Source organism: Bos grunniens, chromosome 7 (genome assembly GCF_055505025.1).
Source record: "Bos grunniens cultivar Pamir isolate PY7600 chromosome 7, Bosgru_T2T1.0, whole genome shotgun sequence".
NCBI classification, from domain to species: Eukaryota; Metazoa; Chordata; class Mammalia; order Artiodactyla; family Bovidae; genus Bos; species Bos grunniens.
This window is the reverse complement of record NC_141171.1, coordinates 39,398,315-39,426,201: the sequence shown is the minus strand read 5'-3', so window position 1 is coordinate 39,426,201 and position 27,887 is coordinate 39,398,315. Positions and strand designations below refer to the sequence as shown.

Here is a 27,887-nt window from a genome sequence, read left to right as displayed (position 1 = left end):
TATCAAAAAAAAAAAAAAAAAACTCTATAACAAGAAAAACTGTTCTTAAAAAATGAAAAAGAAAATAAGACATGCCCAGGAAAGCAGAAATGAAGAGAATTCATCACTAGCAGTGTGCTCTACAAGAAATATTAAAGGGATTCCTTCAGTCTAAAATTAAAGGACATTAGACAGTAATTTAAATCCACACACACAGAATTAAAGAGTTTCAATGAAATAACAGATAAATATGAAAGAGTATAAAAATTTTTTTTTCATTTTTGACTGCACTGTGTGGCATTTGGGATCTTAGTTCCTCAACCAGGGATCAAACCCACACCCCCTGCACAGGACCCAGGTTCGATCCCTTACCAAAGAATTAAGATCCCACATGCTGCATCATGCAGGCAAAAAAAAAAAAAGATATAAGACATACAGAAATTAAGTAGCAAATTGATACACATAAGTCCTACCTTCTGAGAAATTATATTAAGCATAGATCTTTCTATAGATCTAAGAATCAGACCCAGACATATTACAGCAAAATACTGAAAGTCAAAGAGTAAGTCTTGAAAGCAGCAAGAGAGAAACGACTCATCCATACAAGAGAACTTCAATAAGATAAAAACCCTGACTTCCCACCAGAAATAATAGAGGCTAGAAGGCAATGGGATGATCTGACCCATTCAAATGACTAAAAAAATACAAACCACCAACCTAGAACCATATGTTCAGCAAAACTCTCTTTCAAAAATGAAAGGTAGAGCTTCCCTGGTGGCTCAGCAGGAAGAATCATTCTGCCAATGCAGGAGAGTTGGGTTTGACCCCTGATCCAGGAAGATCCCACCTGCCACAGAGCAACTAAGCCTTTGCACCACAACTATTGGGCCTGTGTCTAGAGCCTGGGAGCCAAAACTGCTGAACCCCATTCGCCCTAGAACCTGTGCTCCAACGATGAGAAGCCCACACACCTCAACTAGAGAGTAGCCCCTGCTTGCTGCAGCTAGAGAAAATCCCTCACAGCAATGAAGACCCAGTGCAACCAAAAATAAAAATAAATACATACATACATAAAATTATTTTTAAAAGACACATTCTGTTTTTTTTTAAATGGAGGATAAAGAAAATTTTGCTTTATTGACAACGCCAAAGCCTTTGACTGTGTGGATCACAACAAACTATGGAAAATTCTTAAAGAGATGGGAATACCAGACTACCTGAGCTGCCTCCTGAGAAATCTGTATGCAGGTCAAGAAGCAACAGTTAGAACTGGACATGGAACAACAGACTGGTTCCAAATTGGGAAAGGAGTATGTCAAGGCTGTATATTGTCATCCTGCTTATTTAACTTATATGCAGAGTACATCATGAGAAATGCTGGGCTGGATGAAGCACAAGCTGGAATCAAGATTGCCGGGAGAAATATCAACAACCTCAGATATGCAGATGACCCCACCTTTATGGCAGAAAGCGAAGGACTAAAGAGCCTCTTGATGAAAGTGAAAGAGGAGAGTGAAAAGGTTGGCTTAAAACTCAACATCCAGAAAACTAAGATCATGGCATCCAGTCCCATCATTTCATGGCAAATAGATGGGGAAACAATGGAAACAGTGACACTTGCTCCTTGGAAGGAAAGTTATGACCAACCTAGACAGCATATTAAAAAGCAGTGTCATTACTTTACCAACAAAGGTCCATCTAGTCAAAGCTATGGTTTTTCCAGTGGTCATGTATGGATGTGAGAGTTGGACTATAAAGAAAGCTGAGCGCTGAAGAATTGATGCTTTTGAACTGTGGTGTTGGAGAAGACTCTTGAGAGTCCCTTGGACTGCAAGGAGATCCAACCAGTCCATCCTAAAGGAACTGAGTCCTGAATATTCATTGGAAGGACTGATGCTGAAGCTGAAACCCCAATACTTGGCCACCTGATGTGAAGAACCAACTCATTGGAAAAGACCCTGATGCTGGGAAAGATTGAAGGCAGGAGGAGAAGGGGACGAGGGAGGATGAGATGGTTGGATGGCATCACTGACTCAATGGACCTGAGTCTGATTAAGCTCTAGGAGTTGGTGATGGACAGGGAAGACTGGCGTGCTGCAGTCCATGGGGTCGCAAAGAGTTGGACACAACCGAGCAACTGAACTGAACTGAAAGAAAATTACACAATGATGATGGTTACACAATTCTGTGAATATATCAAAAAGTACCTGTTTATGCTTTTAAAAGAGTGAATTTCATGGTATATGAATTACACTTCAATAGGACTAGTTTCTTTTTTTTTTTTAATCCAATGAGTTTACTTTTCACTTAGACTTCTAATTAGCACCACTGCCTGCCCTGCACAGAGTCTGACTAGGGTGATTGCCAGAGCAAACCTCCATGCCAAAATGCTGGAGAGCCATCTCAGGTGCCATTTCAAAACGAGCCTCTTCAAACCTGTTGTGCAGTCAGTGTTTGTTCGGCAACATGAGCCAAACAATGGAAAACCACCATCTGTGTTTCTCTTCTTTCTGTGTGTCTACGTGTGTGTCTGCACAGAATGCATACATGTGTTAGAAAAAGGAAGAATGCTGCGCTGTAACTGCAGCCAGCACTGGGCTTTGGTGCCTGCTCTGAGCCACTGTTGTCCTGGGCACTTTATGCACACACAATATCTTACTCAGGCCTCGTAGCAGTCCAGAGAAGCAGGATTGTTACTCCCCATGTTTCTCCCAAGCAGACTTTGCCTTCCAAGAGGACAGCCGCGTGCTCAAGGTCTAGAGCTCGTGAGCTGGAGAGCCAGGTTCTAAGGCCTCCACACTCCCTGGCAGTATTGCCCTGTTTAAATCCAGGGCCTGAGGCCTGACCTAATCGCTTGGCTTGCTGACTCAGTACTGGCTCTGGATTTGCCAGCCTCCAAGCCTCATTTCATCTACCTGCAAACTCAGTTCAAAAGCCTTGGACCACTCTGCTCCCCTGGGAAAAACCCAAGAAGCATGGCTGAAGGTCATTTCCTCAGGGGTCAGTGGGCTTCCAAGAGTCAAGAGCCAGGCCCTGTAACCCGAGTTGCTGAGTGGGAAGAGGCAGAGGCCTGGATAGGAGCCAGAACCTGTTGGGCAGAGCAGGGAGTCAGCAGAGTGGGAGTCAGTAGTCCGGGCACAGGCCAGAGGGGCCGTTGTGTGTTGTGAGCAGGGACGGTGACCCCAGCAGCCTTATGCACTAAGGCCAGCCCCACTTCCAAGTGTGTAGGCCACGTACTTGCCAGACTGTGGGAATTCTTCCCAGTTTGCTTTTCCGGGAATACAGCCTTTGGGAAACACTCAGGAAATGATCATCCCCAGAAGGGCTAAGAGCTCTAGGTAGGTAAGCATTGTAGGCCCCAGGCCCTCTGCCCACCTCTGCTTGGCTGTCAAGGAGCAGCTCCTGCACCCTTCTAACCCTGAGGCGTGAGGACACTTGGTTCCCCACTTGGGAAACACTGTCCCTATCAGGCTGTATCAGTTCAGTTAAAGAGGCTCCAAAACCATCGAACCCTCTGCTCCCTCAGACCCATTTTATTTCCCATGTTATCTGACTCCTATTAATTACTCCTACATTCCCAACAGCAAATAAAGCATATACAGCCAATGCCTGAATATTTGAAAACTGTGTGCCGAATGGAGCCAGGCCCTGGCTGGACCACCACGTGGCCTCCTGGAGACCCTGCAGCCAGCCTCACTTTCTAAGCAGGGAAATCCCTGGACAGCCCAAGCCAAGCTCTTGGCTGGCCAGCAAGTCCATCTCCAGAGGCTGCTGGCGGCCACTGCACAAATCTTGTATGGTTTGCCCTCCATGGAGTTAACCAACCACGTATCAGAATTTTAATTTCCAGAAGGTTACAAAAGGCAAAACTTGAATTTCCTGTGCGTCAGCAACTATTTACATAGTATTTACACTGTATTTACATTGTGTGAGGTATGACAAGTAATCTAGAAATGCTTTCAAATATACAAGAGGATTGCGTAGGTTATATGCAACTATAACTATTTTATATAAGGGATTTGAGCATCCTTGGATTTGGATATCTTGGGGAGTCATGGAACAATTCCCAACCTTAGATATCAATGATTGACTATACAACGATGTCAGAAGTCGAGGGCTCGGCTCTCCTGACCTTCTTCCCTCTCATCCATTCAGCATGTATTTACAAAGTACTTGTGTCTGCCAGGCCCTGTTCTAGGCCTCAGGGAGGTGGTGGGAAGCCAGACACACAGAGCCCCAGCTCTCAGGGGGCTGCCTTGCTGGTGGGGCTGACAGAAATAAACAAAACATGCATAAGTGGATTTCAGGAGTAAAGACTGTGATAAGTGCTTGGAAGAAAATGGCAGGCAGCTGTGATGGAAGCAAGAGCAAAAGGTGAGGAGATGTCTTCAGTTTCGCGGTTGTGAAGACAGGTGTGAATGTCCGAGGTTGAAGAGAGCTGGGCCCTTGGGGAACTGAGAGAGAGACAAGTGAGACCCAATGCGTAGCTAAGCCTGATAGAGCAAGTAGCAGGGCCACACAGGAGTCTAGGTCTCCTGAGAGTCTAGGTATTGTTATTCCATGTGAATGGGAAGCCCTGGGAAGGGGTGAGCATTTTTAAAAGCCCCACTGGGTTTCCCTGGTGGCTCAGATGATAAAGAATCTGCCTGCAATGCAGGAGACCTGGGTTCAGTCCCTGGATGGGAACGATTCCCTGGAGGAGTTCATGGCAACCCACTCCAGTGTTCTTGCCTGGAGAATTCCGTGGACAGAGGAGTCTGGTGGGCTACAGTCCATGGGGTTGAAAAAGAATAGGACACAACTGAGCGACTAAGCGCGCAGCGCCTGCTGGTTGGTGGGACTGAGGTGCCCAGAAGAATGAGGTTGTAATGCTAGTGCCAGTGCTAAGTGATGGTGGCTGGTGATGTGCTGCCAGAAGGGCTCATGAGAGGTGACGGTGTGTCTAAAGTCCCTCAGCTGGGCTAGAGGGTTTCCCTGATAAGTCAGATGGCAAAGAATCCTTCTGCAATGCAGGAGAGCCCGGTTAGATTCCTGGGTCAGGAAGATCCACTGGAGAAGGGACGGGCTACCCACTCCAGTATTCTTAGATCTCCCTTGTGGCTCCAGCTGGTAAAGAATCTGCCTGCAATGCAGGAGACCTGGGTTCAGTCTCTGGGTTGAGAAGATCCTCTGGAGAAGGGAAAGGCTACTCACTCCAGTATTCTGGCCTGGAGAATTCCATGGACTCTATAGTCCATGGGGTCTCAAAGAGCCGGACACCACTGACTTTCACTTCACTTCACTTCAGCTGGGCTAGACGTGTCCTGTCCCACCAGTGAAGGCACGTGTCTCTGAAATGCTGCCATTCCCACTCTAGCCACTCTTCTGAGGATGGTGGAAGGTGCTGTGGGTCTGGGGTCCCATAGCTCTGCTTCCGGCCTGAACTGCTCCCCACTAGCTAAGTGACTTCAGACATGCCACACACCCTCTCAGGGACCTCAGGGGACACTCGGTGAATGTAAGAGCTCTTTCTGGAAAAATAGTTTGCCCTTGGTTAGACTTGAAGTCAGGCTGCCTGGATCATGCTGGGTTCCAGCAGGCCAGGACCAAGGCATAATAAGCTTTCTGAGCCTCAGTTTATTCACCTGTAAAATGTGCAAGTTCAGTGGCAGCAGGGGTTAAACGAGAAGTCTGAGGAAAGGAGATAATGGAGTTCCCAGAGCATGAGGAGCCCTAAGTGACTGATGGATACTTTTTCTTTTTTTTTTTTTTCCTTATTTTTGAGCGAATTCATTTTTAAGCTTTTGTTTTATATCAAAGTATATGGCAACCCACTCCAGTGTTCTTGCCTTGAGAATCCCAGGGACAAGGGAGCCTGGTGGGCTGCTGTCTATGGGGTCGCACAGAGTCGGACACGACTCAATCGACTTAGCAGCAGCAGCATAGCCAATTAACAATGTGATGATAGTTTCAGGTGGGCAGCATAGGGACTCAGCCATGCATATACATGTATCCATGCTCCCCCAAACTCCCCTCCCATCCAGCCTGCCACATAACATTGCACAGAGCTCCCTGTGCTACCCAGCAGGACCCAGCTGGTCATCCATCCTAAATAGAGCAGTGTGTGCATGTTGATCCCAATCTCCCTGACCATCCCTTCCCCCATTCTTCCCACTTAGCAAGTTTGTTCTCTAACTCTGTGAGTATTTCTGTTTTAAGGATAACTTCATCTGTATCATTTCCACATATAAAGGATGGCATACAATATTTCTCCTTCCCTGTCTGACTTACTTCACTCAATATGACAGTCTCTAGGTTCAACCATGTTGCTGCAAATGGCATTGTCTCATATCTTCTTTATCCATTTTATCCACATCTTCTTTATCCATTCCTCTGTTGAGGAGGAGGGACATTTAGGTTCCCTCCATGTCTTGTGTTGTGCTTAATCGCTCGGTCACGTCCGACTCTTTGTGACCCCATGGACTCTAGCCTTCCAGGCTCCTTTGTCCATGGGGATTCTCCAGACAAGAATACTGGAGTGGGTTGCCATGCCCTCCTCCAGAAGATCTTCCCAACCCAGGGATTGAACCCAGGTCTCCTGCACTATCGGCAGATTCTTTACCATCTGAGCCATCAGGGAAGCCCATTGTAAACAGTGCTGCTATGAATATTAGGGTGTATGTATCCTTTTGGACCATGGCTTTCTCTGTATATATGCCCAGAAGTGGGATTGCTGGATCATATAGTAGCTCTAGCTTTTAGTTTTTTAAGGAGCCTCCGCACTGTTCTCCATAGTGGCTGTACCAAATTACATCTCCACCAAGCAGTGTGGGAAGGTTCCCTTCTCTCCACACCCTCTCCAGCATTTATTATTTGTGGATTTTTTTTTTTATCATAGCCATTCTGACTGGTCTGAGGTGATACCTCCTTATAGTTTTGATTTTATATTCTTTAATCATTAGCAATATTGAACATATTTTCATGTGCCTTTTGGCCATCTGTATGTCTTTGGAGAAATGTCTGTTTAGGTTTCCTGCCCGTTTTTTGATTGGGTTGTTTATTTTGATGATGTTAAACCTTATGAGCTGTTTGTACATTTTGGAGACTAATCCCTTTTTGGTCACATCATTTGCAGATATTTTCTCCCAATCTGTGGGTTGTCTTTTCATTTTGTTTATTGTTTCCTTTATTGTGCAAAAGGTTTTGAATTTAAGTAGGTCCCATTTGTTTATTTTTGTTTTTATTTCCATTTTTCTGAGACATAAATTGAAAAAGATGTTGCTGCGATTTATGTCAGAGAGTGTTCTGCCTATGTTTTTTTCCAAACTTAAAATTTTTAGTTCGTATTGGGGTATAGCAGATTAACAATGTTGTGGTAGTCTCAGGTGAACAGCAAAGGGACTCAGCTATACATACACATGTATCCGTTCTCCCCTAAACCCCACTCCCATCCAGGCTGGCACATAACATTGAGCAGAGTTCCATGTTCTATACAATAAGTCCTTGTTGGTTATCCATTTTGAATGTAACAGTGTGTATATGATCTTCCCAAGGTCCCTAACTATCCCTTCCCCACCCCACTCCCGGCAACCATAGGTTCATTTTCTAAGTCTATGACCCTCTTTCTGTTTTGTAAGTTCATTTGTATCATTTCTTTTTATATTCCACATATAAGGGATGGCATACGATATTTCTCCTTCCCTGTCTGACTTGCTTCACTCAGTATGACACTCTCTAGGTTCATCCATGTTGCTGCAAATGGCCTTATTTCATTCTTTTTAATGACTGAGTAATATTCCATTGTATATATGTACCACATCTTTACCCATTCCTCTGTCAATGGGCATCTAGGTTGCTTCCATGTCTTGGCTGTTGTAAACAGTGCTGCAATGAACATTGGGGTGCATGTACCCTTTTGGATCATGTTTTTTCTCCAAATATATGCCCAGGAGTGGGACTGCAGTGTCATATTGTAGCTCTATTTTTAGTTTTGAAGGAACCTCCATACTGTTCTCCATAGTGGCTATATCAATTTACATTCCCACCATCAGTGTAGGAGGGTTCCCTTCTCGCCACACACTGTCCAGTATTTATTGTTTGTGGATTTTTTGATGATAGCCTTTCCGACCAGTGTGAGGTGATATCGCATTGTATTTTTGATTTGCATTTCTCTAATAACTAGAGAAATGTTGAACATCTTTTATGTGCATATTGGCCATCTGTATGTCTTCTTCGGAGAAATGTCTATTTAGGTCTTCTGCCTATTTTTGATTGGATTGGTTGTTTTGATGATGAGCTGTTTGTAAATTCTGGAGACTAATCCCTTGTCAGTCACATCATTTTCAAATATTTTCTCCCAGCCTGTGTGTTGTCTTTTAATTTTGTTTATTTCCTTTGCTGTGCAAAAGCTTTTGAGTTTCAGTTCAGTTGTGTTCAGTCACTCAGTCATGTCCAATTCTTTGCAACCCCATGAATTGCAGCACACCAGGCCTCCCTGTCCATCACCAACTCCCGGAGTTTACCCAAACTCACGTCCATCGAGTCGGTGATGCCATCCAGCCATCTCATCCTCTGTCATCCCCTTCTCCTCCTGCCCTCAATCTTTCCCAGCATCAGGGTCTTTTCTAATAAGTCAGCTCTTCGCATCAGGTGGCCAAAGATTTGGAGTTTCAGCTTCAACATCAGTTCTTCCAATGAACACCCAGGACTGATCTCCTTTAGGATGAACTGGTTGGATCTGCTTGTAGTCCAAGGGACTCTCAAGAGTCTTCTCCAACACCACAGTTCAAAAGCATCACTTCTTCAGCACTCAGCTTTCTTCACAGTCCAACTCTCACATCCATACATGACCACTGGAAAAACCATAGCCTTGACCAGATGGACCTTTGTTGGCAAAGTAATGTCTCTGCTTTTCAATATGCTATCTAGGTTGGTCATAACTTTCCTTCCAAGGAGTAAGTGATTTTGGAGCCCAAAAAAATAAAGTCTGACACTGTTTCCACTGTTTCCCCATCTATTTCCCATGAAATGATGGGACCAGATGCCATGATCTTAGTTTTCTGAATGTTGAGCTTTAAGCCAACTTTTTCACTCTCCTCTTTCACTTTCATCAAGAGGCTTTTGAGTTCCTCTTCACTTTCTGCCATAAGGGTGGTGTCATCTGCAATCTGAGGTTATTGATATTTCTCCCGGCAATCTTGATTCCAGCTTCTGCTTCTTCCAGCCCAGCGTTTCTCATGATGTACTCTGCATATGTTAAATAAGCAGGGTGACAATATACAGCTTTGACGTACTTCTTTTCCTATTTGGAATCAGTCTGTTGTTCCACGTCCAGTTCTAACTGTTGCTTCCTGACCTGCATACATTTTGAGTTTAAGTAGGTCCTATTTGTTTATTTTTTTTCTTATTTCCATTTTTCTGGGAGATGAATCAAAAAAGATCTTGCTGCGGTTAATGTCAGAGTGTTCCGCCTATGTTTTCCTCTGAGAGTTTTATAGTCTCTGGCCTGTGTAGTTGGATACAAAAGTATTCTTACAAATCAACTCTAAAAACATCAATAATCTAATAGAAAAATTGTCCAAAGATATGAATAGAGAGTACACAGAAAATACAGCCTCTAAGTATGCAACGAGCTGTTGAGGTCGTTAATAGTGATGGTTACTCTTGCAGCTCCTCCTGCATCTCCTGAGCTGCACCTTACACCAGGCCACAGGCTCCTATCTCAGGCGCCCAGGCCCTCAGAATGATAATCATAGTCTGAGCTTTATTGAAGGGAGCTTAGAAGTGAGTGTGAGGAAAGGCCGCAAAAGCTGGAGGACCAGACAAAAACACAAGTGCTGAATCCAGCCATTTTTAAGTTAAAGTTATTGCTTTGTCTGACTTGGGAGCTACACATGTGTATCCGATGGCATCAAAGAGTCCGTGGTGAAAAGATGTCTCTCCCCACCTCTCCTGTTCTCTCAACTATTCCCCTACTCGGAAGCAACTTGATGACCAAATTCTTCTGACCACATGGAGATGTTCCACATTTATACAAACAAAAGTCTACCAATTTTTTTAGTATAAATGGCTACCTATTAATATAATGTTATATGCCTTTTTTTTTTAATGTAACAATATACCATGTCAGAACATACAGAACTACTTTGGTCTTTTTCAAAGCTGCTTAGTATCCCACTTTCATAAGCATCCCATCATTTCTTTAAGCCATTCCACTTGTGCTGTTTCTAATGTCTTTACTATCTCAACCAGTTCTGCAGTGAGTATTCTTATACACCTATCATCTTATACATATGTTGATATATCTATGGAATTGATTTCTAGGAGGATCATTGTAGCAACTGGTACAAAAATTTTACATCTTAATTAGTATTGCCAACTCACTCTCTGCAGAGAATGTACCGATTTATCCTCCCTACCCAGGTGTGAGGTGGCTGTCCTCATTTCCCTTGACATGATAAGCCGTCAGATTTTTTCACTTTTCCTCATCTGATATGATATAGCTTTAACTTTCTTTTATTGAGAATAAAGATTTCTTGTTTCGCATACTTCAGGGCTATATTTTCTCTGTTCTCTCTATTCATATCTTTTAACCATTTTTCTGTTAGATTATTGATGTTTTTAGAGTTGATTTTTAGGAATACTTTTATATCGAACTATCTAGCCTTTGTGACATGAGTTGGAAATGTTTCCACTCTGGCTTTTGACTTTGTACCTTGCAGACATTTTTGCTTTTATATGGTTGGATCTGACTTTATGGCATAGCTTCTAAATTATGAACTGTTCTTGGGAAAGCCTGCTCCTCTCCATGGTTAAAAAGAAATTTCCCCACATTTTCCTTTAGGATTTTTATGATTTTTTTTTTTGAAGCTTGTAAATCTTTGATCCTTTTGGAATTCACCCTGATTCATGCAGCGGTATGAATCCAACTTGACTTAGTCCCAATAACCACTAGGCTGCCCACCACCTTCTATTAATAACAGCTCTCACGCCAACATTTCGACAGGCTCAGGTGAAGAGGCCTGGGCAGCCCACAGCAAGGACAGGGCTTTGGATTTGAGCCTCTGTCTTAAGAACAATGGGAAAGTGAGGAGTGGAGGGACGGGCCATGATCGGACTTGCATCTAGCCTCTGAATGGAGACTGGAGAACATGAGGTCTACATATTTGAAGCTGTCTCTGATCCCAGGCACGTCATTTTCACAGCTAGTGGGTTTCAGTTCCTGGGTCTCCAGTCCTCTTTCCAACACCACTTCTAGGTGAACTCCTGGGGATCTTGATAACCTCACAGAAGCCCCTCACACCCTCAGCCACTTAATCCTCACTCGTGACTCACGGCCTCAGTTCCTACTTCACCAGCACAGTTGGGGCAGTTGGAAGAGAACTTCCACAAATCCCACCACAGTCACACACCTGCATGTTCTCCCTCCCTGCCCATTCCACAGATGGCCTGTCCAGGCTCCCACCCACAGCTGTGCCAGTGCCAGTCCCTCTTGCCTCCTCAAGGGCATCGTTCCAGGAATCCCCCTTTCTCTAACACATCAGGTCTTCCCCTTCCTGCTGATGACTTCCATTATGCAAACATGCACTTCTCATCCTGGAGAAATACCCTGTCCCGCTGCCTCTCTCTTTCCATGACACTGTCCTCTTCCAGGTGACGTACCATTGTTTATGCTTAGTGTATCTCAGCTGTCCCCTCACTAGCAGGGATGCTCCTTAGGACAGGGATGCTTGTCACTTTCACTGCTGTATCCCGCGTTCCCAGGAGAGGGTCTGGAACGGTGGGCACTCAGTGAATGTCTGTGGGATGACTGAAGTAGGAGACGGGTGAAGAAGCTATTGCAACAATCAGGAGATGCTGGTAACATGGATGAGGTTGTGGTGCTGAGGAGAGACCCAAGTGGATGAGCTCCAGAGCAACAAACAGGGAATGTGCCAAATAGATCGTGTCAAGGAGGACTCCTCATTTTCCTGCTCACCAGCTCGGAAGGAGGGGATGACGTCCACTGAGTTCAGGAGCTGGAGAGGAGCATGTGTGAGGGCAGAAAATCATGAGCATGACTATGCATTCTAGTTTAAGGAATCATGGGGTTATTCAAGGGGAAATCAAGCAGGCAGCTCAAAAAGGGAGCCTGGACTTTGAGGGATGATCAGCACTGGAGATATACACTTGGGACACTTCCACCTAGTGTAGCCGTGAGTGTGACAGAGCTCTTTGGGGAAGATGGAGAGAGGAGACTGATGAGCAGAGAACTGAACTTGACTTGAACCTTGAGGAGCCTCAGCATGTGGGGCTGGGAGAGGAGACTGAGTCAGCTGAACAGTCAGGGAGGTGAAAGGATGGGACATCTTGGAAGCCAAAGGATGAGAGTGCTTCTAGAAGGAGGTAGAAGATAACTTCAGGAAGAAATCCTTGTCAGGATTATTGATTGGAGGAGGTCCTTGGAAATTTGGTGAATGCCATTTTGATGGAGAAGTAGGAATGGAATCCAAATCGGAGGGTTACAAGGTGAACAGAAGGTGAGTGAGAGGAGACCCCTCTTTCACAGTGCATCTGTGAGGGAGAGAGAAGCTGGGGCAGGAACGAAGGAGGCCGTGCAGTGAAGGGTGGTTTCTCATGTTCAGATCCATGGGGAAGGATGGGCTTGAAAGTCAGGCTTGACGGTGACTGGGGGAGCATGGGGGTGGCAGGGTCCCAGGAAAGAGGAGGTGGGTCAGCTTCTCTGAGTTGTCCACAAAAATAATCAATAAACAGTCTATAAAAGAAATAGAAAAGAGTTTTATTTGAGCCAAAGTGAGGACAGTAGCCTGGAAGCCAGCCTCCCAGATAATTCTGAGAAACTGCCTCAGAGAAGCATGGTTTTCAGCCCACTTTTCTGTCATGTCAGAATGAAGACCCTCCATTAGAAGAACAATTGTAATGAGAGCTTATTCGTATGAATATTATTCAAGCACTAAAAAGCTATTCCAATTTTGAAGGGTGTTTTAAGTTGATTTTTTTTAATATTTACTTATTTTTATTTATTTGATTGCACTGGGGCCTTAGTTGTGGCATATGGGCTCTGCTTCTGCACCCAGGTATTGAACCCAGGCCCTCTGCATTGGGAGCCCAGAGTCTTAGCCACTGTGCTACCAGGGAAGTCCCAAGATGATTTTTTAAATTGTCATTTTTGTACAAATGTCAACTAAATGTATGCATTGAGGTGTGTTCATATGCCTCGGGGTTTTTTATTTGAAATATTAGTGGTTACTATTCCTGAAGAATGTGTTTATTCTAACCTGATAATAGAGTTGCTGCTGCTGCTAAGTTGCTTCAGTCGTGTCCGACTCTGTGCGACCCCATAGACGGCAGCCCACCAGGCTCCCCTGTCCCTGGGATCCTCCAGGCAAGAAGACTGGAGTGGGTTGCCATTTCCTTCTCCACTGCATGAAAGTAAAAAGTGAACGTGAAGACGCTCAGTCGTGTCCAACTCTTAGCAACCCCATGGACTGCAGCCTACCAGGCTCCTCCATCCATGGGATTTTGCAGGCAAGAGTACTGGAGTGGGTTGCCATTGCCTTCTCCGATAATAGAGTTAAGTAATGCTAACTGAACTAACTAGTGTTAACTATAATGGTGATTATTTTAGTAATCTTTAAAAAATTTTTTCACATGCGTAAGTAAAATACTAAAACACTGTTTATATATTTGTCTATTGCTACGTGACAATCTAAAAATGCAAATGCGAATTATTGAATAGAAAGTTGTCTGGAAAAACATAGCAAAATTTTACTGTATTAATAGATCAGAAAAGAAGGGACTGCTGCTATTTTCTGCCTTTAGAATTTTTAAAGCAACATATAAACAACAGAGGGTGTTTTAAAGATACAGCCATTTTGTGCCTGTCTTCATCATTACCTATTGAATCCCAGGGACGGGGGAGCCTGATGGGCTGCCGTCTATGGGGTCACACAGAGTCAGACACGACTGAAGTGACTTAGCAGCCGCAGCAGCATTGACATCTTGGAAGTGTTGGGCTATTGTATCCAACTCTGTACTCCCAGTGACTCTTACGAACAGCTTTTGAGTGATCCTGAAGAGCCTGTGACTTAGATACTAGTGCAGCAGAGAACCATACACAGTGAAACAAGAGTATTCGCTTATCCACAGAAAGAAGGGAGAAGATGGGATTTGAGACGAACATGGCTATGGTTTTTCCTGTGGTCACATATGGATGTGAGAGTTGGACTGTGAAGAAAGCTGAGTGCCGAAGAATTGATGCTTTTGAAGTGTGGTGTTGGAGAAGACTCTTGAGAGTGCCTTGGACTGCAAGGAGATCCAACCAGTCCATTCTGAAGGGGATCAGCCCTGGGATTTCTTTGGAAGGAATGATGCTAAAGCTGAAACTTCAGTACTTTGGCCACCTCATGGAAGAGTTGACTCATTGGAAAAGACCCTAATGCTGGAAGGGATTGGGGGCAGGAGGAAAAGGGGACAACAGAGGATGAGATGGCTGGATGGCATCACTAACTCAATGGACGTGAGTCTGGGTGAACTCCGGGAGTTGGTGATGGACAGGGAGGCCTGGTGTGCTGCAGTTCATGGGGTCGCAAAGAGTCAGACACAACGGATCGACTGAACTGAACTGAACTGGTGGAGGATATCTGTCACCATCAGGGACATTTCTCTCCCTTTGGAGTTCCTTAATGTATAAATCTCATCTGTAAACCACAGGGAGATGATAGTTCCAAGAAAAGATACTTTTGTCTTCTTTGTTTCTAATCTCAACAGTTGGTACCACCAGACCTGATGCAGTATTCTTCATTCCAAATGTTCTTCACTCTCACCTCTGGGTCCAGGAGAACCCCCTTGGTGATAATGATTGTGATGACTAATTAGGAAAACTGATGTCATTGCTTCTACCACCATCTTCTGTAAAGCCAAAGACAGTCTTCATAAAGTATGGAGAATCCTCATCAGTGTGTTGCAATAGACACTCCCTGTAGATCAGAAACGGAGAAGGCAATGGCACCCCACTCCAGTTCTCTTGCCTGGAAAATCCCATGGATGGAGGAGCCTGGTAGGCTGCAGTCCATGGCGTCGCTAAGAGTCGGACATGACTGAGCGGCTTCACTTTCACTTTTCACTTTCACGCATTGAGAAGGAGATGGCAACCTACTCCAGTGTTCTTGCCTGGAGAACCCCAGGGACGGGGGAGCCTGGTGGGCTGCCGTCTATGGGGTCACACAGAGTCAGACACGACTGAAGTGACTTAACAGCAGCAGCAGTAGATCAGAAAAACAGGCTGAGAAGGCTCAAGTTTAAAAGTGACCCAAAGGGTGATACTGGAGAGAATAGTAACCAGGCAAGTTGACTGTTTTATTGCTGCCATTGGACTATATCTCAGGAGCTTGAATGATGGAGATATTGTTACACTGCTCAGGATGGTGTAACTTCAAGGCTTCATTTCAATGCTCCTATAACTGCATATATTTAAATTTTTAACTTATCACAGGGAAATTTAAAATTAATTCATAAAAAATCATCTTTTCCAAGATTTCAAAGGATATGGTAATTTGTGAAGTGTAATATTTTACTTATTAAATGGCTTTTTTCCTCCTCTAATTCTGCCAACTCTATCTGTGTTATCTACTATTAATGAAATCTTGTGCACATCCTTTTGGATTTATTGATAAATTAATATGCATGTCATTTTGGGGGTATGTATATTAGCTACAAATTTTCTATGTGGTAAACATGGTTTATATAGATTAAATTTATCTGACTAATTTGTAGAAATAATTCCAATAAATTGAAACTGCTAGGACTAAGGATACCCAAATTTTATAATTCTGAGTCCACACTCAGAATTTGGACTGAGTTTGAACTTAGAATTATAAATTATATAATTAAATTATAATATATTTTTCCCTACTATATAGATGGGACTTCATCAATCTTGTCCCTCAGTGTTTATATGGGTATGTTTCCTGAAACTGCACAAATGTTACATTTTTAATCTTTGACAATGTGATATTACAAAGAAATTGCTTTTATTCTGTTTTAATTTAGCTCAATAATCTTCATATATGCTTAATCTTTACTTGTCGCTTTGTTATTTCATTTTCTTCTGTTTTTTTTTTTTTTTTTCATTTTCCTTGGTATATCAGTGTCTTTGTTACTGGTTTCTAAGAACTCATAACTAGGGATTTTAGCTATTTTCATGCAATGCAAATGAAATACCATATTTCATTTCCATCAGTTTACTATGGTGTTTTGTATTTTGGTTGTATATTCAAATACAATCATGTTGTGTTTTAAAAAAAAGAACAAAGAACCTCAAACAAGTCAGGGATACATTCTTTGAAGGTTTAAAAATAAAACAGATCATCAGGTACCTAGTGAGTCAGTATGGCCTTGGCACCTGGGAAGCTGTCTTATCAAAAGAGTACCAGCATTGGCATCCCAGGAAGGGATGCATTTGCTCTTTATTTTTAACATGAACAGTCTTTACTTCTGATCAATGCATCCTTTTCTTTAATAATTAAAGCAGAAGTAAGTGTATTTTGATTGGCCATAAATAGGATGTTTTAGTTCGCAGAAAATCCAAGTTAACTCATGAATAAGCCAGAATGACTTCCCCACACCTCAACATGTGGACATGTCTTCTATCAGAGTTAACCAAACATGGAGTAGGCCAGGCACAGGTGAAGGTGCGGGCAGGTGTGTGCGTGTGGCATCAGAAAGGTGATAGTAAGTCCATCTGGTGGCTTTCCTCTTTTTGGTAAAACAGAGAGTGGGGCAGCTGTCTGGAAGTGAGATACCAGCAGTACAGACATCCACATGGCCAACAACCCGCCCCGCCCCTAGTCTAGATTTAGGGTATGCACAGAACGCACCCCCCATCAGGTTACATTCTCAGACATTAGCACCTCATGCATCAATTTTTGAAGTGAAAGAGCTTTGTCTCATCGCTCTCCTTCCTCTATCCCATCACCTCTTCACTCACCCTCCACCATTAAATCCATGAGCAAGTTCTGTCTGTCCTCACTGGCAAGTCCATCTGACTCACTTTTCTTCTTCTCCTCTGCCAGTCCCCAAGTCCAGGCCACTGTCACCTACAGGGGGATGACTGCAACACATCCTCAAGCCCACTTTTATCCCCTCGAATCACTCCTCTGTGCAGAAACCTTCAGTGGCCCCCACTGTCCTTCAGATCACGCCCCCCACCCCCAGATGATGACATGGAAACAAGACACTGTGGTCTGGCTGACTTGCCTTCTCCCCAGGTCTTGCCCTCCTGCAGCCTGCTCAGCTTTACCTGAACCCTAGATGCTCAGTGACTTGGCGTGTTTGGAGTTTTTCCCTCCCTCTTCCTCTGCCAGATAACCATGCCCCACCCTCTGGACTCAGCCTAGCCTCCCGTCCCCAGTCAGCCCAGCCTGGCTCTGGTCTCTCATGATGAGCTGGGAGCTTCTTGTGCTTCCTTCCTGTGCCGTTGTTTTCTCAAGTATCAATCCATCCAAGGAGAATTCTGAGAGTCAGAGATCGTGGCCTCTCTCACCCCTGGTCCCGCTACCTGCACCCAACACTGATCCATGAAAACGTAGGGGTGGCTGACTGCCGAGGGCCGCCTCTGTGTTCTGGCCTCACCCTCCAGACTGAGGTCTGGGGTTGGAGAGGAACAAGCAGAGGAGTCCCTGGTTTGGCAGCATTGTGGCTTTTAGTGGAATATGTGTAGGATCTGAGAATCGGGAGACTTCCTTCAGACATAAATTCCATCCCTAACCAACAATGTGTCCTTAGACAAGTCACTTCTTTCGCTCTGAGCCTCTGTGTTGTCACCTGCCGATGGGCATGTTTGTCATACCTCAAAGATTACTGAGTAGGTCAAATGCAGTCATGGCTGTGCAATGTGGTGTATACACTCTAAGGTGAGGAATACCTGTGTGTCCTCCATGGGGCAAGTCTCAGCTTGCTTGCACCAGCCTTACTGGAGCTGCCACCTGTGCTTCTAGACTGGCCCCCTTCAAATTTCCCTACACACAGCCAGGCTCAGCACCACTAACCCCAGAGCTGGGCTATGGGCCCCCTCCACCTCCTTACACATCTGCTCAGCCACACAAGCACATAGCCAGTGCCTGTTAGGAGTATTCTCCCCTCTGCCCAAAATGTTTTCTTTCTCAAGTATCTCCCTTTCCCCAGAAATGAACCAACCCCCATTGAGCTCCAAAATGTATTCTTCAAGAAGGAACAGATCTGATTCCTACCCTGCCTGGCAAAGCCCAACATGGGTGTGCCCCAAGCAGGAAGCAACAGCAGCCTCATGTCATGAATGCACAAACCAAAACTTGCTGGATTGTCATAACCACGCACATACCCATCCAGTCCCTCCAAGGACAGAGGTGCTCCCTCTGCCCTGACACTTGGCTTTGGGGCTGACGACAGCATCAAAACCTTGCAAGGAGGGGTGACTGGGAGCTGTGCAAGGAAGGGGCTGGCCGGGGCAAGGAGACCCTCTCTCCCTTTGACACTTACTATGGCTTCTCTGCTTGTGTTTTGCAGGTCCTCCTGTAAGTGTCCTGGATTATGTTCTCTGCTCCTGAAAGATAAGATATTTTGTTTTCTCTCTGTGTAGCACTTCTATGAAAAGAATATTTGATTAGAGAGGTGTATTCTTTAAAAAAAAAATTCAATCTCAGCCAGGGGACATGTTCTTTTGGCATTTGTAGATGAATGCAAACACAGGATTCCATGTGCTTGACTTGCCCAGTGAAGCATCCTGTGACCATTATCCTTCCAAGAGAGCTGGCATGCGCCTGGCTGCTCCTCATCAAAATCTCTGGCTCGAGTTTTTTGACTTGGTGCACAGAAGCACAAGCACCATGCCTGTATTTCCTAACCCTTCTGCAGCAGTTGATCTGCGTAAACATTTTCATCTCACGTGCTTTGGCAGAAAGGACTCTGGAGTCAGGCAATTATGTCAAGAATAAGTGGGGCTTAACCACTAGATTCTGGGGTCTGTTTTCCTTCTTTGCCAAAATATTTGACTCTCTGAGTTGGGCAACAGAGACCTTGAGAGTACAGCTGGCCAGTAAGTGTGCTGAGTTGGAGAAGGGTGTGAGGGAGGGGGTGGCTACTGGATCCACAGCAGCCCCAGAAATCCCATTCCTTCTCCAAGACCCATGACAAGTCTGCCTTTGATTCATCTTGGCAGTTTTTCAGAGCCTGATAAATCCCAATGAATTCATTCAAGAAACACAATGACGGTCTGCTTGAGCCAAAATTAATCTTCTGAAGGAATTCCTTTCAGATGAGCAGCTTCATTTTTACTTCAACTTAACCATGATTCATTTCCCAATCCGCACCCTTCAGAATCTGAACGTCCTGGTGCATGTAGCAGCACCCCTTTGAGGAAGAAAGCCGGAATGTGTAGATTTATGGGCCAGGAGCAGTTTTACGCAGTTGAGTCAAGTGGAGGCTAGCCTGTGTGAACTCGCCAAAGTGCGGAACGCAGAGGGCTATGGAGCAAATTTGTCTTGTTGTGTGTATGTCTGTGTTTTTTAACCTGGCTGTAAAATGACTAAATGAATTAAACAAATGCAGAGTTCTCAGGCTGCACGTGGCAAAGACCCCATGGGATTCTGGAAGGTGGCTCCATAGCTACCATGGCAACCTGAAGTGGAGGCCGATGTGTTGTCCAGTGTCTGGGCAGCCACTACTTCAAGCACATGGGGTCAGAGAAGCATCCGGTAGCCATCAACGTGTCCCCATACCTCTGACTTCCAAGGGCTGTCTTCCTCGGGTCACCTCATTCCCAGGGGCAACAGACAGGAAACCTGTGAGGCCCGTGAAGGAGCATTGTCGTGGTAGCTAGGATGCCATCCCCTATAACTCCACAAGGTCTTTGCCATGTGCCTCGGCTGACGTGAGGAAGACACTGTGATGTGTGCCCTGGTGACCCCTCCAGCCAGGTCAATGAGGTGGGGACGAGGTGCTCCATCCCCCAGACCCACTTCAGCCTTGCATTCCCCCTTGAAGGAGTCTGTCAGCAGCCTCTGCTGCAAACCCTGCAGACACAGGGGTGGGGGGGATCTGGGGCCCTGATTGAGTTCTAAGTGTTGCCATATGGTTTTTCTACCGAAGGTCTAATTATTAACGACATATTAATTACCACAGGGGCAATCGGGACGAGATGGCTACCCGGTAATTTGCCATTTATTTTTTTCTCTCTCTTTGCCCTTTACTCTCTAGCCAGTCTTCTTCCTCTGTGCCTTTATTTAACTGTCTGCACCCCTCTCCTCCCTCTCCTGCACCTCTGCTCCTCAGTGGCCGCAGTCTCTCTGTGGATGGATTAGCATTAGTTCTGTGGAGATGCAAAATGTGCGGGTCTGCAAGGCCGTCCTGGCAGGAACCGTCTGCCCCTCCAGCGGCCCTGCAGACAAATCAAATAGCCTTCAAGAGTCTCATGGGCATGCTGAGACCAGCCAACACTGCTCTTCCCAGCCAGTGTGTCAGCCCTGAGCCCAGGGTCCAGTCCTTGACCGTGGAGTGAGTGCTCCCCAACAGGCTTGGATGTCGTCCTCTTCCCAGGGAACAGGAGACTCTCTGTCCCAGCCCCCCGTGTCCTGTCACCACTCCAGAACCGGAGACTGGGTGGTTCCTATTTGGCCTCTTTGGTGTCATTACTTCTCAGATCTTTTACAGTTAAACCTAAAAGCTAGCTTATACCTGGAATGGACGTCCCCAGCCTGAGCCGAGTGAGCACCACAGCGGAAGCACGGTGACACGAGGTTGTGCCGCTGTCGGGTCCTGCCCGTGACAGCAGCATCCAGAAGTCCTGATAAAGAAAGAGCAGGGGGCGAGCCCGGTGAAGGAAAGTACAACAGGACCGTCCTGTCAGGAGACACATTTGTCCTGTGCCTCAGGCCAGGAGGATGCAGGGAGGGTAAACGTCGATAAATTCAGGGGCCTCTCTAGCCGCCAGCTCTGTCCACACTCAGGATGGGCTGACAGGGGTAGGCAGGGGCAGAAGGTGGGTCCCCCAGTCTTCCAGGAGTTGCCTTCCAAGGAGGCTGTGGAAAGCACTCCAGCCCCAAGCATCAGGGAGACCGGGGCATGGGTTCCAACACTGCTGTCTCGTATATGGATGACCTTGGGGAAGGCTCTGGCCCTCTGTGAGCTTCAGTTTCCTGCTCTGTGACCCGGGGTGATTCAAAACCTCCCTTACAGCATTGGAGCTGGGATTAATTAAGGCAGAGGAGGTGATAGCTGCACAAAATGTGTCACAAACCTAGCCTACAAGACTTGGTGGAAATTTAGGGGGCATTTCCCTCATGTCTGGAGTGGTCCATTCTGAGTCCGGAGTGGAGTTTGGAACCTCCTGGCTGGCCAGGGCAGCTCCCCCAGCAGCAAGCAGCCTGGACCCTCAGATTAGAAACACCCAGCCGTGCATGGGTTAAGAATGAAATGTGAAGCCAGCCACGATCCGCCTTCATCCCGCAGGAGCACACAGCAGGTCAGGGCGCCACCACCTCCCCAGCAACTTTTCCTGATGCGGGAGGAAGGAGTCAGGCCTCTCATTCCCAGACATGGCAGCCAGGCTCTTGGGGAACTAGAAGCTTTTGCTAGAATATTTCACCTTCATGTCTTGGGCGCACTTGCTTCACTAGCCCAGGAGCTCTGGACAGTTCTGACAGAACCACTCCTGGCATTACCTTATTGCCTTTTACACTCCAGGGTTACTTTTTTTTTGGCTGTGCTGGGTCTTCTTTGCTTCGCGGGCTTTTCTCTAGTTGTAAAGAGCGGGGGCTACTCTTTGTTGAAGTGTGTGGGCTTCTCACTGCGGTGACCTCTCTTGTTGAGGAGCACAGGCTCTAGAGCACGCGGGTTTCAGTAGCTGCTGCACATGGGCTCAATCGTTGCAGTTCCCGGAGTCTAGAGCACAGACTCAGTAATGTGGTGAGTGGGCTTAATCGCTCCGAGGCATGTGGGATCTTCCCGGACCAGGGATCGAACCCGTGTCTCCTACATTGGCAGGCAGATTCTTTACCACTGAGCTACCAGGGAAGCCCCAGGGGAGTGAGTAGTGGCTCTTCCCCTATTACTGTCTCCTCTGAGCGCATGACAGCCAGAGGTTCCTTCTCCCTGGCTGTGAGCATCAGAGAGGCTGCTGGCTGACTGTGGGAGTCATTTAGCCCGGGTAAGGGGCAGGGAGCTCTACACCAGCTGCCAGAGGGTCCAGTCTACCTCCCACAGAGCCTCAACTCCCTCTGCCACCATCCTTGCCCTTCCTCCCAGGATGGAGCAGGCTGTGGGGGTGGTCAGCAGGCTCTGTGGGTGACGGGCCAGAGTCCCCCTGCAGAATTCGGCAGCTGGGAATTGAATCCCAGGAAATTAAGCCTGGGGTTTGGGGCTTCCCTGGTAGCTCAGCTGGTAAAGAATCTGCCTGCAATGGAGGAGACCTGGGTTTGATCCCTGGATTGGGAAGATCCCCGGATTGGGAAGATCCCCCGGAGGAAGGCATGGTAACCCACTCCAGTATTCTTGCCTGGAGAATCCCCATGAACAGGAGTCTGGCGGGCTACTGTCCATGGGGTCCCAGAGTTGGACATGACTGAGCAACTAAGCATATAGTGTGCGAGGTTTTTGGTGCTGAGCCCAGGTTAGAGATAGGGTCTGTGAATTTGAGATGGGGAGGCCAAAGAAGAGGTGTGTTCACCTGGTATGAAGTTGGGAGCTTTCTGGAAAGGAAGCAGGTTAGAGCCCAGCAAGCCCTCCCCGCCCTTGTGCCCTTGGCCCCTTAGGCTTCTTGTTTCTGGGTAGCCCCGAGCAGACTGGGCTGGGTAAGAAGCTGGTATCACACCCACAGTTACCCCAGGGCTTGTTGCTCCTTTTCCTGCGGTCACCCATCCCCAGTTTGCATGCAACTCCTCCCTTCTGACTTCCCACGTGGCTCTAGTGATAAAGAACCCACCTGCCAATACAAGAGACATGAGAGATGCAGGTTGGATCCCTGGGTCAGGAAGATCCCCTGGAGAAGGAAATGGCAACCCATTCCAGTATTCTTGCCTGAAGAATCCCATGGACAGAGGAGCCTGGCAGGCTGCAGTCCATGGGGTCACAAAGAGTCGGACAAGCTGAAGTGACTCAGCATGCATGCACCATTCCACACAGATCTGGGCATCTTCCCTGGGTGGGCTTGCCTTGCTTGCTTCTGAGTTCATGGTGTTCATGCCTCCAGTGCCGGGAGCCAGTCAGCTCACCCAGCTGTGTGCTTCTGAGCACCCTTGTTCCAGGCCTCAGAGGCTGTCCCTTTAGTGGGCCCTCAGGGTGAAGGTGACACCCTGCCTGGCTTCCACTCGTAGGAGGGAAGCAGACCTATGTGGGCGGGGGGAGGTTGGAAGGAAATTCTGCAGGCTCAGGGGTCTATGTGTTTTAGGCTGAAATTCGGACCTCTCAGCTGATGGAGGCCCTAGCTCCCAGCCTGGGCTCTGCTTACAGACGGTTCCATGTGGTCACCCAGGGGTAAGGTGACCTCTGTAGCGTGAAGGGCCTGGCCGCCCGAGAGGCACCTCATGTGCTGAGTATTCACAGGCTTTGAATCTGTCTGACCCAAGTCCTGTCCTGGCTCAGCTGGGCGAACTGGGGTACTTGGAACGTGGGGAAATCACATTGACAGAGCTAAAGGTTTAAATGGGAGAATACACCCAGAGCCCAAGTGTAGGATGTCAGGTGGCAGCCCTCAATAATACCTCTATCTTCCTCACCTCACACAACCTTGATGGAAAGAAAGACAGGCTTAGGAAATGTATCCACCAACACACGTTGGCAGCATTTAGAAAGGTAAATGGCTTTGAGAGCAGTTTTCTTTCTTTCTTTCTTTTTTTTGCAGTGAGGTTTACTGAAAGGAAACAGAAAAGGCTTCTGACATAGACATCAGAAGAGAGTAAAGGAGATTACCCCCGTCGTTAACTTGAGCAGAGCTTTATATACCTTCTAGCGGGCTACCAACAATAGGTTAAATAAGCATTTCAAAGTTGTAAAAGTTTTACCGAAACCCTGAGAACTGTCAGTGTTAGAAAAAGTTTTAGGGGCTTTTTTCTGCAATTTAGTAAACTTCAGGACCAGCCTCAGGGAGGTTTTTCTTTTTCTTTGTGCTAAAAACATGTCACTTCCTAAAGGGAAGTAAGAGCAAGAAAAGAGTTAAGCAGGGTGGCTGTGGTGAAGACTGCGCCAGCTGTGTGTTCTGGGTTAATCCAGGGTGCCCCTCCCCACCCTGTGAGGAGAGCAGCTGAAACTAAGTCCGTATGTGGACCCGGCAGGGGCAGCAGAGGGACAGGGGCATAGAAGCTGAGTACGTACATGGGGCAGGTTGTGGACGGAAAAGGGCCTGTGGTCACCTTGTCCACAGTCTCCCTATACAGAGGCCAGCCTGTCCTTTTCTTTTCTTTTTTTTTTTTTATGGAACGCTTCACGAATTTGCGTGTCATCCTTGCGCAGGGGCCATGCTAATCTTCTCTGTATCGTTCCAATTTTAGTATATGTGCTGCCGAAACAAGCACCAGCCTGTCCTTTTCTACTGCAAGGGTTCATGAATAGCTCTCTGCTGATGACGAAAGAAGCATGATTTTTATAAAAACCTTCCCAAAATAGAGAAAAGCACAAAAAGAAAAAAAAAATTATCCGTAATCCTACCACCCACAGATAAGTCCTCTCAATATTTTGGTGTTTGTTCTTCCCATACTTTTTGTATACAAGTTTATTTTTATTTTTATTATTATAAAAATGAGATTACAGTGGACATACTTTTTTGTGACCTATTTTTTTTCACTTAATATAGAATGAGACTTACCTACATCATTAAGAAATTTTTATAGAAAGTAATAGCTGCATAGCATTTTGCCATATATGTAATTGATTTAACCAGTCTCCAAGTCATGTTATTTATGTTGACAATCTTTCACTCTTGTAGTCAACATGATGGGAATAAATCTAAGCTTATTTCCATAATTATCTCCTTAGAATAAACGTCTAGAAGTTGACTTGCTGGCCCAAAGGGTTTGCACATGTTTAAGGCTTTTGATGTGTACTGTCAAATTGCCCTCCCGAAGGCTGTGCTAATTTACATTCCCATCAACAGCACATGAATGCTACTTGTTTCCCAAAGCCTTGGCCAATCAAGGGTATTATACTTTTAAATCTATGCTAATATTATAGGTAAAAATTTATGGATGTCAGTGTAAGTATGTATCTTGTTTTAATTTCGGGTATATTTTCATTAGAAGCAATCGCAGATGAAATTAGTTTTGATAAAATTCATGTAATCCTGGCAATGGCACCCCACTCCAGTACTCTTGCCTGGAGAGTCCCATGGACAGAGGAGCCTGGTGGGCTGCAGTCCATGGGGTCGTGAAGAGTCGGACATGACTGAGCGACTTCACTTTCACTTTTCACTTTCATGCATTGGAGAAGGAAATGGCAACCCACTCCAGTGTTCTTGCCTGGAGAATTCCAGGGACGGGGAGCCTGGTGGGCTGCCATCTATGGGGTCGCACAGAGTCGGACACGACTGAAGCGACTTAGCAGCGGCAGCAGCAGCATGTAACCCTAACTGCCATCTGGTGGTAGAACTTGGAATTGCAGGGATAGAATTTCAAGAGATGACCAGGCATTTAAGAATTTTCAAGTTTCATTTGATCCAGGGACAGCAGACATCATGAAATGAGCAGCACAGGGGGAATTTTAAACTCAGGACGTTGTCAGTCCAAGGTGGGACCTGCAGAGGAGCCCTTGATACAGCACTCTTACATTTAGGGGTAGTAATCAGCATTCATGTTGATAAAGTGAGATCTCATAAATAGCAGAATTGGCTCTGCTCAACAAATCCAAGAGGTGTGTTGTGTATGAGGATAGCACAAAGAGAATCAGACCCAGTTGCAGTCTTTGGGGAACTATGGGGAGGGGTAGCCAACAGCCAACTTACCATAGGATAGAGAGGAAGGGCGGAGAAGGCAATGGCACCCCACTCCAGTACTCTTGCCTGGAAAATCCCATAGATGGAGGAGCCTGGTAGGCTGCAGTCCATGAGGTCGCTAAGAGTCGGACACAACTGAGTGACTTCACTTTCACTTTTCACTTTCATGCATTGGAGAAGGAAATGGCAACCCACTCCAGTGTTCTTGCCTGGAGAATCCCAGGGACAGGGGAGCCTGGTGGGCTGCCGTCTATGGGGTCGCACAGAGTTGGACACGACTGAAGCAACTTAGCAGCAGCAGCAGCAGCAGAGAGGAAAGGACAACTGGGGTCGCTGTGGCCTTCCTGGAGGTTTCTTATCACACTCTCCTTTTTCCTCTCCAAACTGTGGCTTCTGTCTAGGACAAAAAGACTTGTCCCTCATGCAAGGCTCAGCACTGTCTACACCTTGACTTTGGCATAGAAAGCTTCTCACCATCTCCTATTTACAACATCAAAATCCTCACATTTCCTCTTTTTTTTGGTATTTGGACTTTTTGACTCTTAACACTGAGCTTTAATGACTTTTGGGTTTGTTTTACACCTTCAGAACACAATTTAAATAGTTATTGAAAATGTGTACTTAGTAAATTTTCCAGAGCTTAAGATTTGTGTATTTGAATGTATGAGGAAAGTGATAAGCTGTGAGACCAGAGGCACATAGAAATGATGAAGCCCATTGAGGGCCAGTGGTGCAGAGTCCCTGGAATAGGGGAGCGTGCCCACATCAGAAACACCACTGGCCATCGTCTCTATGCCAGACAGTTTCCTGGGTCTTTGGACTAGCACCAAACAGGAGTGACAAGGCCCCTCCCTGCAGTGATGAGGAGAGAAACAAAGAAAAGAAACCAACAAAACAATAAAATGTCCTAGACAGAGAATAAAGCAGGGAATGTGATGAGAGGGCTGACTGGGTGGATTAAATAATCAGAAAGCTCTTGGGGAAGATGATATTTGAACTGAAACTCATATGATGAAAAGATGTCACAATTTGGGGAGGTGGTGGGAAATGCTCCTGGCAGAGGAAAAAGTGCACAGGTCGAGACTGGAACAAGTGTCGTGTGTCCAGAGTATGTGTGAGGCCAGTACAGCTGGAGTAAGTGAGCAAGTGCCAGGAAATGGTATAAGGGGGAGTTGGAAAGGTCTCCAGGGCTGCATGGAGTAGAATCTTGTAGGTCACAGTGAGAGGCTGACCCAGGCAGGAGGCCAAGAAAACTTGGCTCTGTGTTTACTGAAACCACCTGCCCACAGGGGCAGGCTGCCTTGACAAGAGCTGGGAGACTCTCTCCTTCCAGTGCTTAGTCGCTCAGTCATGACCAACTGTTTGTGACCCTTTGGACTATAGCCTACCAGGCTCCTCTGTCCATAGGATTTTTCAGCAAGAATACTGGAGGGGGTTGCCATTTCCTCTTCCAGGGGATCTTCCCAACCCAGGGATGGAACCTGCATCTCCTGGGTCTTCTGCATTGGGAGGTGTGTTCTTTACCTGCTGAGCTATAGGACTGTCCACTCCCATCCCCCGCCCAGAGGCTTTTCCAACATGCCAGGGACTATAAGGACTTTAAGTGCATGGACTGAGTGTTTGCTGGAGACATGCTGGCCAGTGTTCACACCCTGAGAGATTGATGGTCTTGACCTTGCTGCACAGAGGAAGAAGCTGGGCTCAGTCCATGATAGGACTTGGCTGAGACACCAGGCCCACCCTCAGGCAAAGCCTGAATTAGCACAAAGCCTGCAGACTCTCCATCACACCAGCCACCCTATCAGTAAGCTGGCTACAGCAGCAGATCAGGGCTCAGACTGTCTGTGCACTGGTAGAAGGGTCTTTATCCTCTCATCACCTAGAGAAATAGATATTTAGAGTGAATGTTCTCCTCCTCATCCCTGTTTCTATCTGGCCCTGGGATTCTCACCCCATTCCACCACCCCTCCCCCGT

The 27,887-nt window shown here is 46.2% G+C and overlaps 1 protein-coding gene and 1 non-coding gene across 2 annotated transcripts in view; one reads left to right on the top strand and one right to left on the bottom strand.

Moving 5' to 3' along the window:
- Positions 1 to 27,887, top strand: part of COL23A1 (collagen type XXIII alpha 1 chain) — a 397,795-nt gene that overhangs the window by 325,540 nt on the left and 44,368 nt on the right. The window contains exon 4 of the mRNA XM_086411033.1: positions 20,116 to 20,142. Within this exon, the coding sequence (XP_086267159.1) occupies positions 20,116 to 20,142 (27 nt within the window). The remainder of the gene's footprint in view (positions 1 to 20,115; positions 20,143 to 27,887) is intronic.
- Positions 24,394 to 24,500, bottom strand: LOC147369116 (U6 spliceosomal RNA). Its single transcript, XR_015168708.1, has one exon. It is a non-coding gene; the product is annotated as a U6 spliceosomal RNA (small nuclear RNA).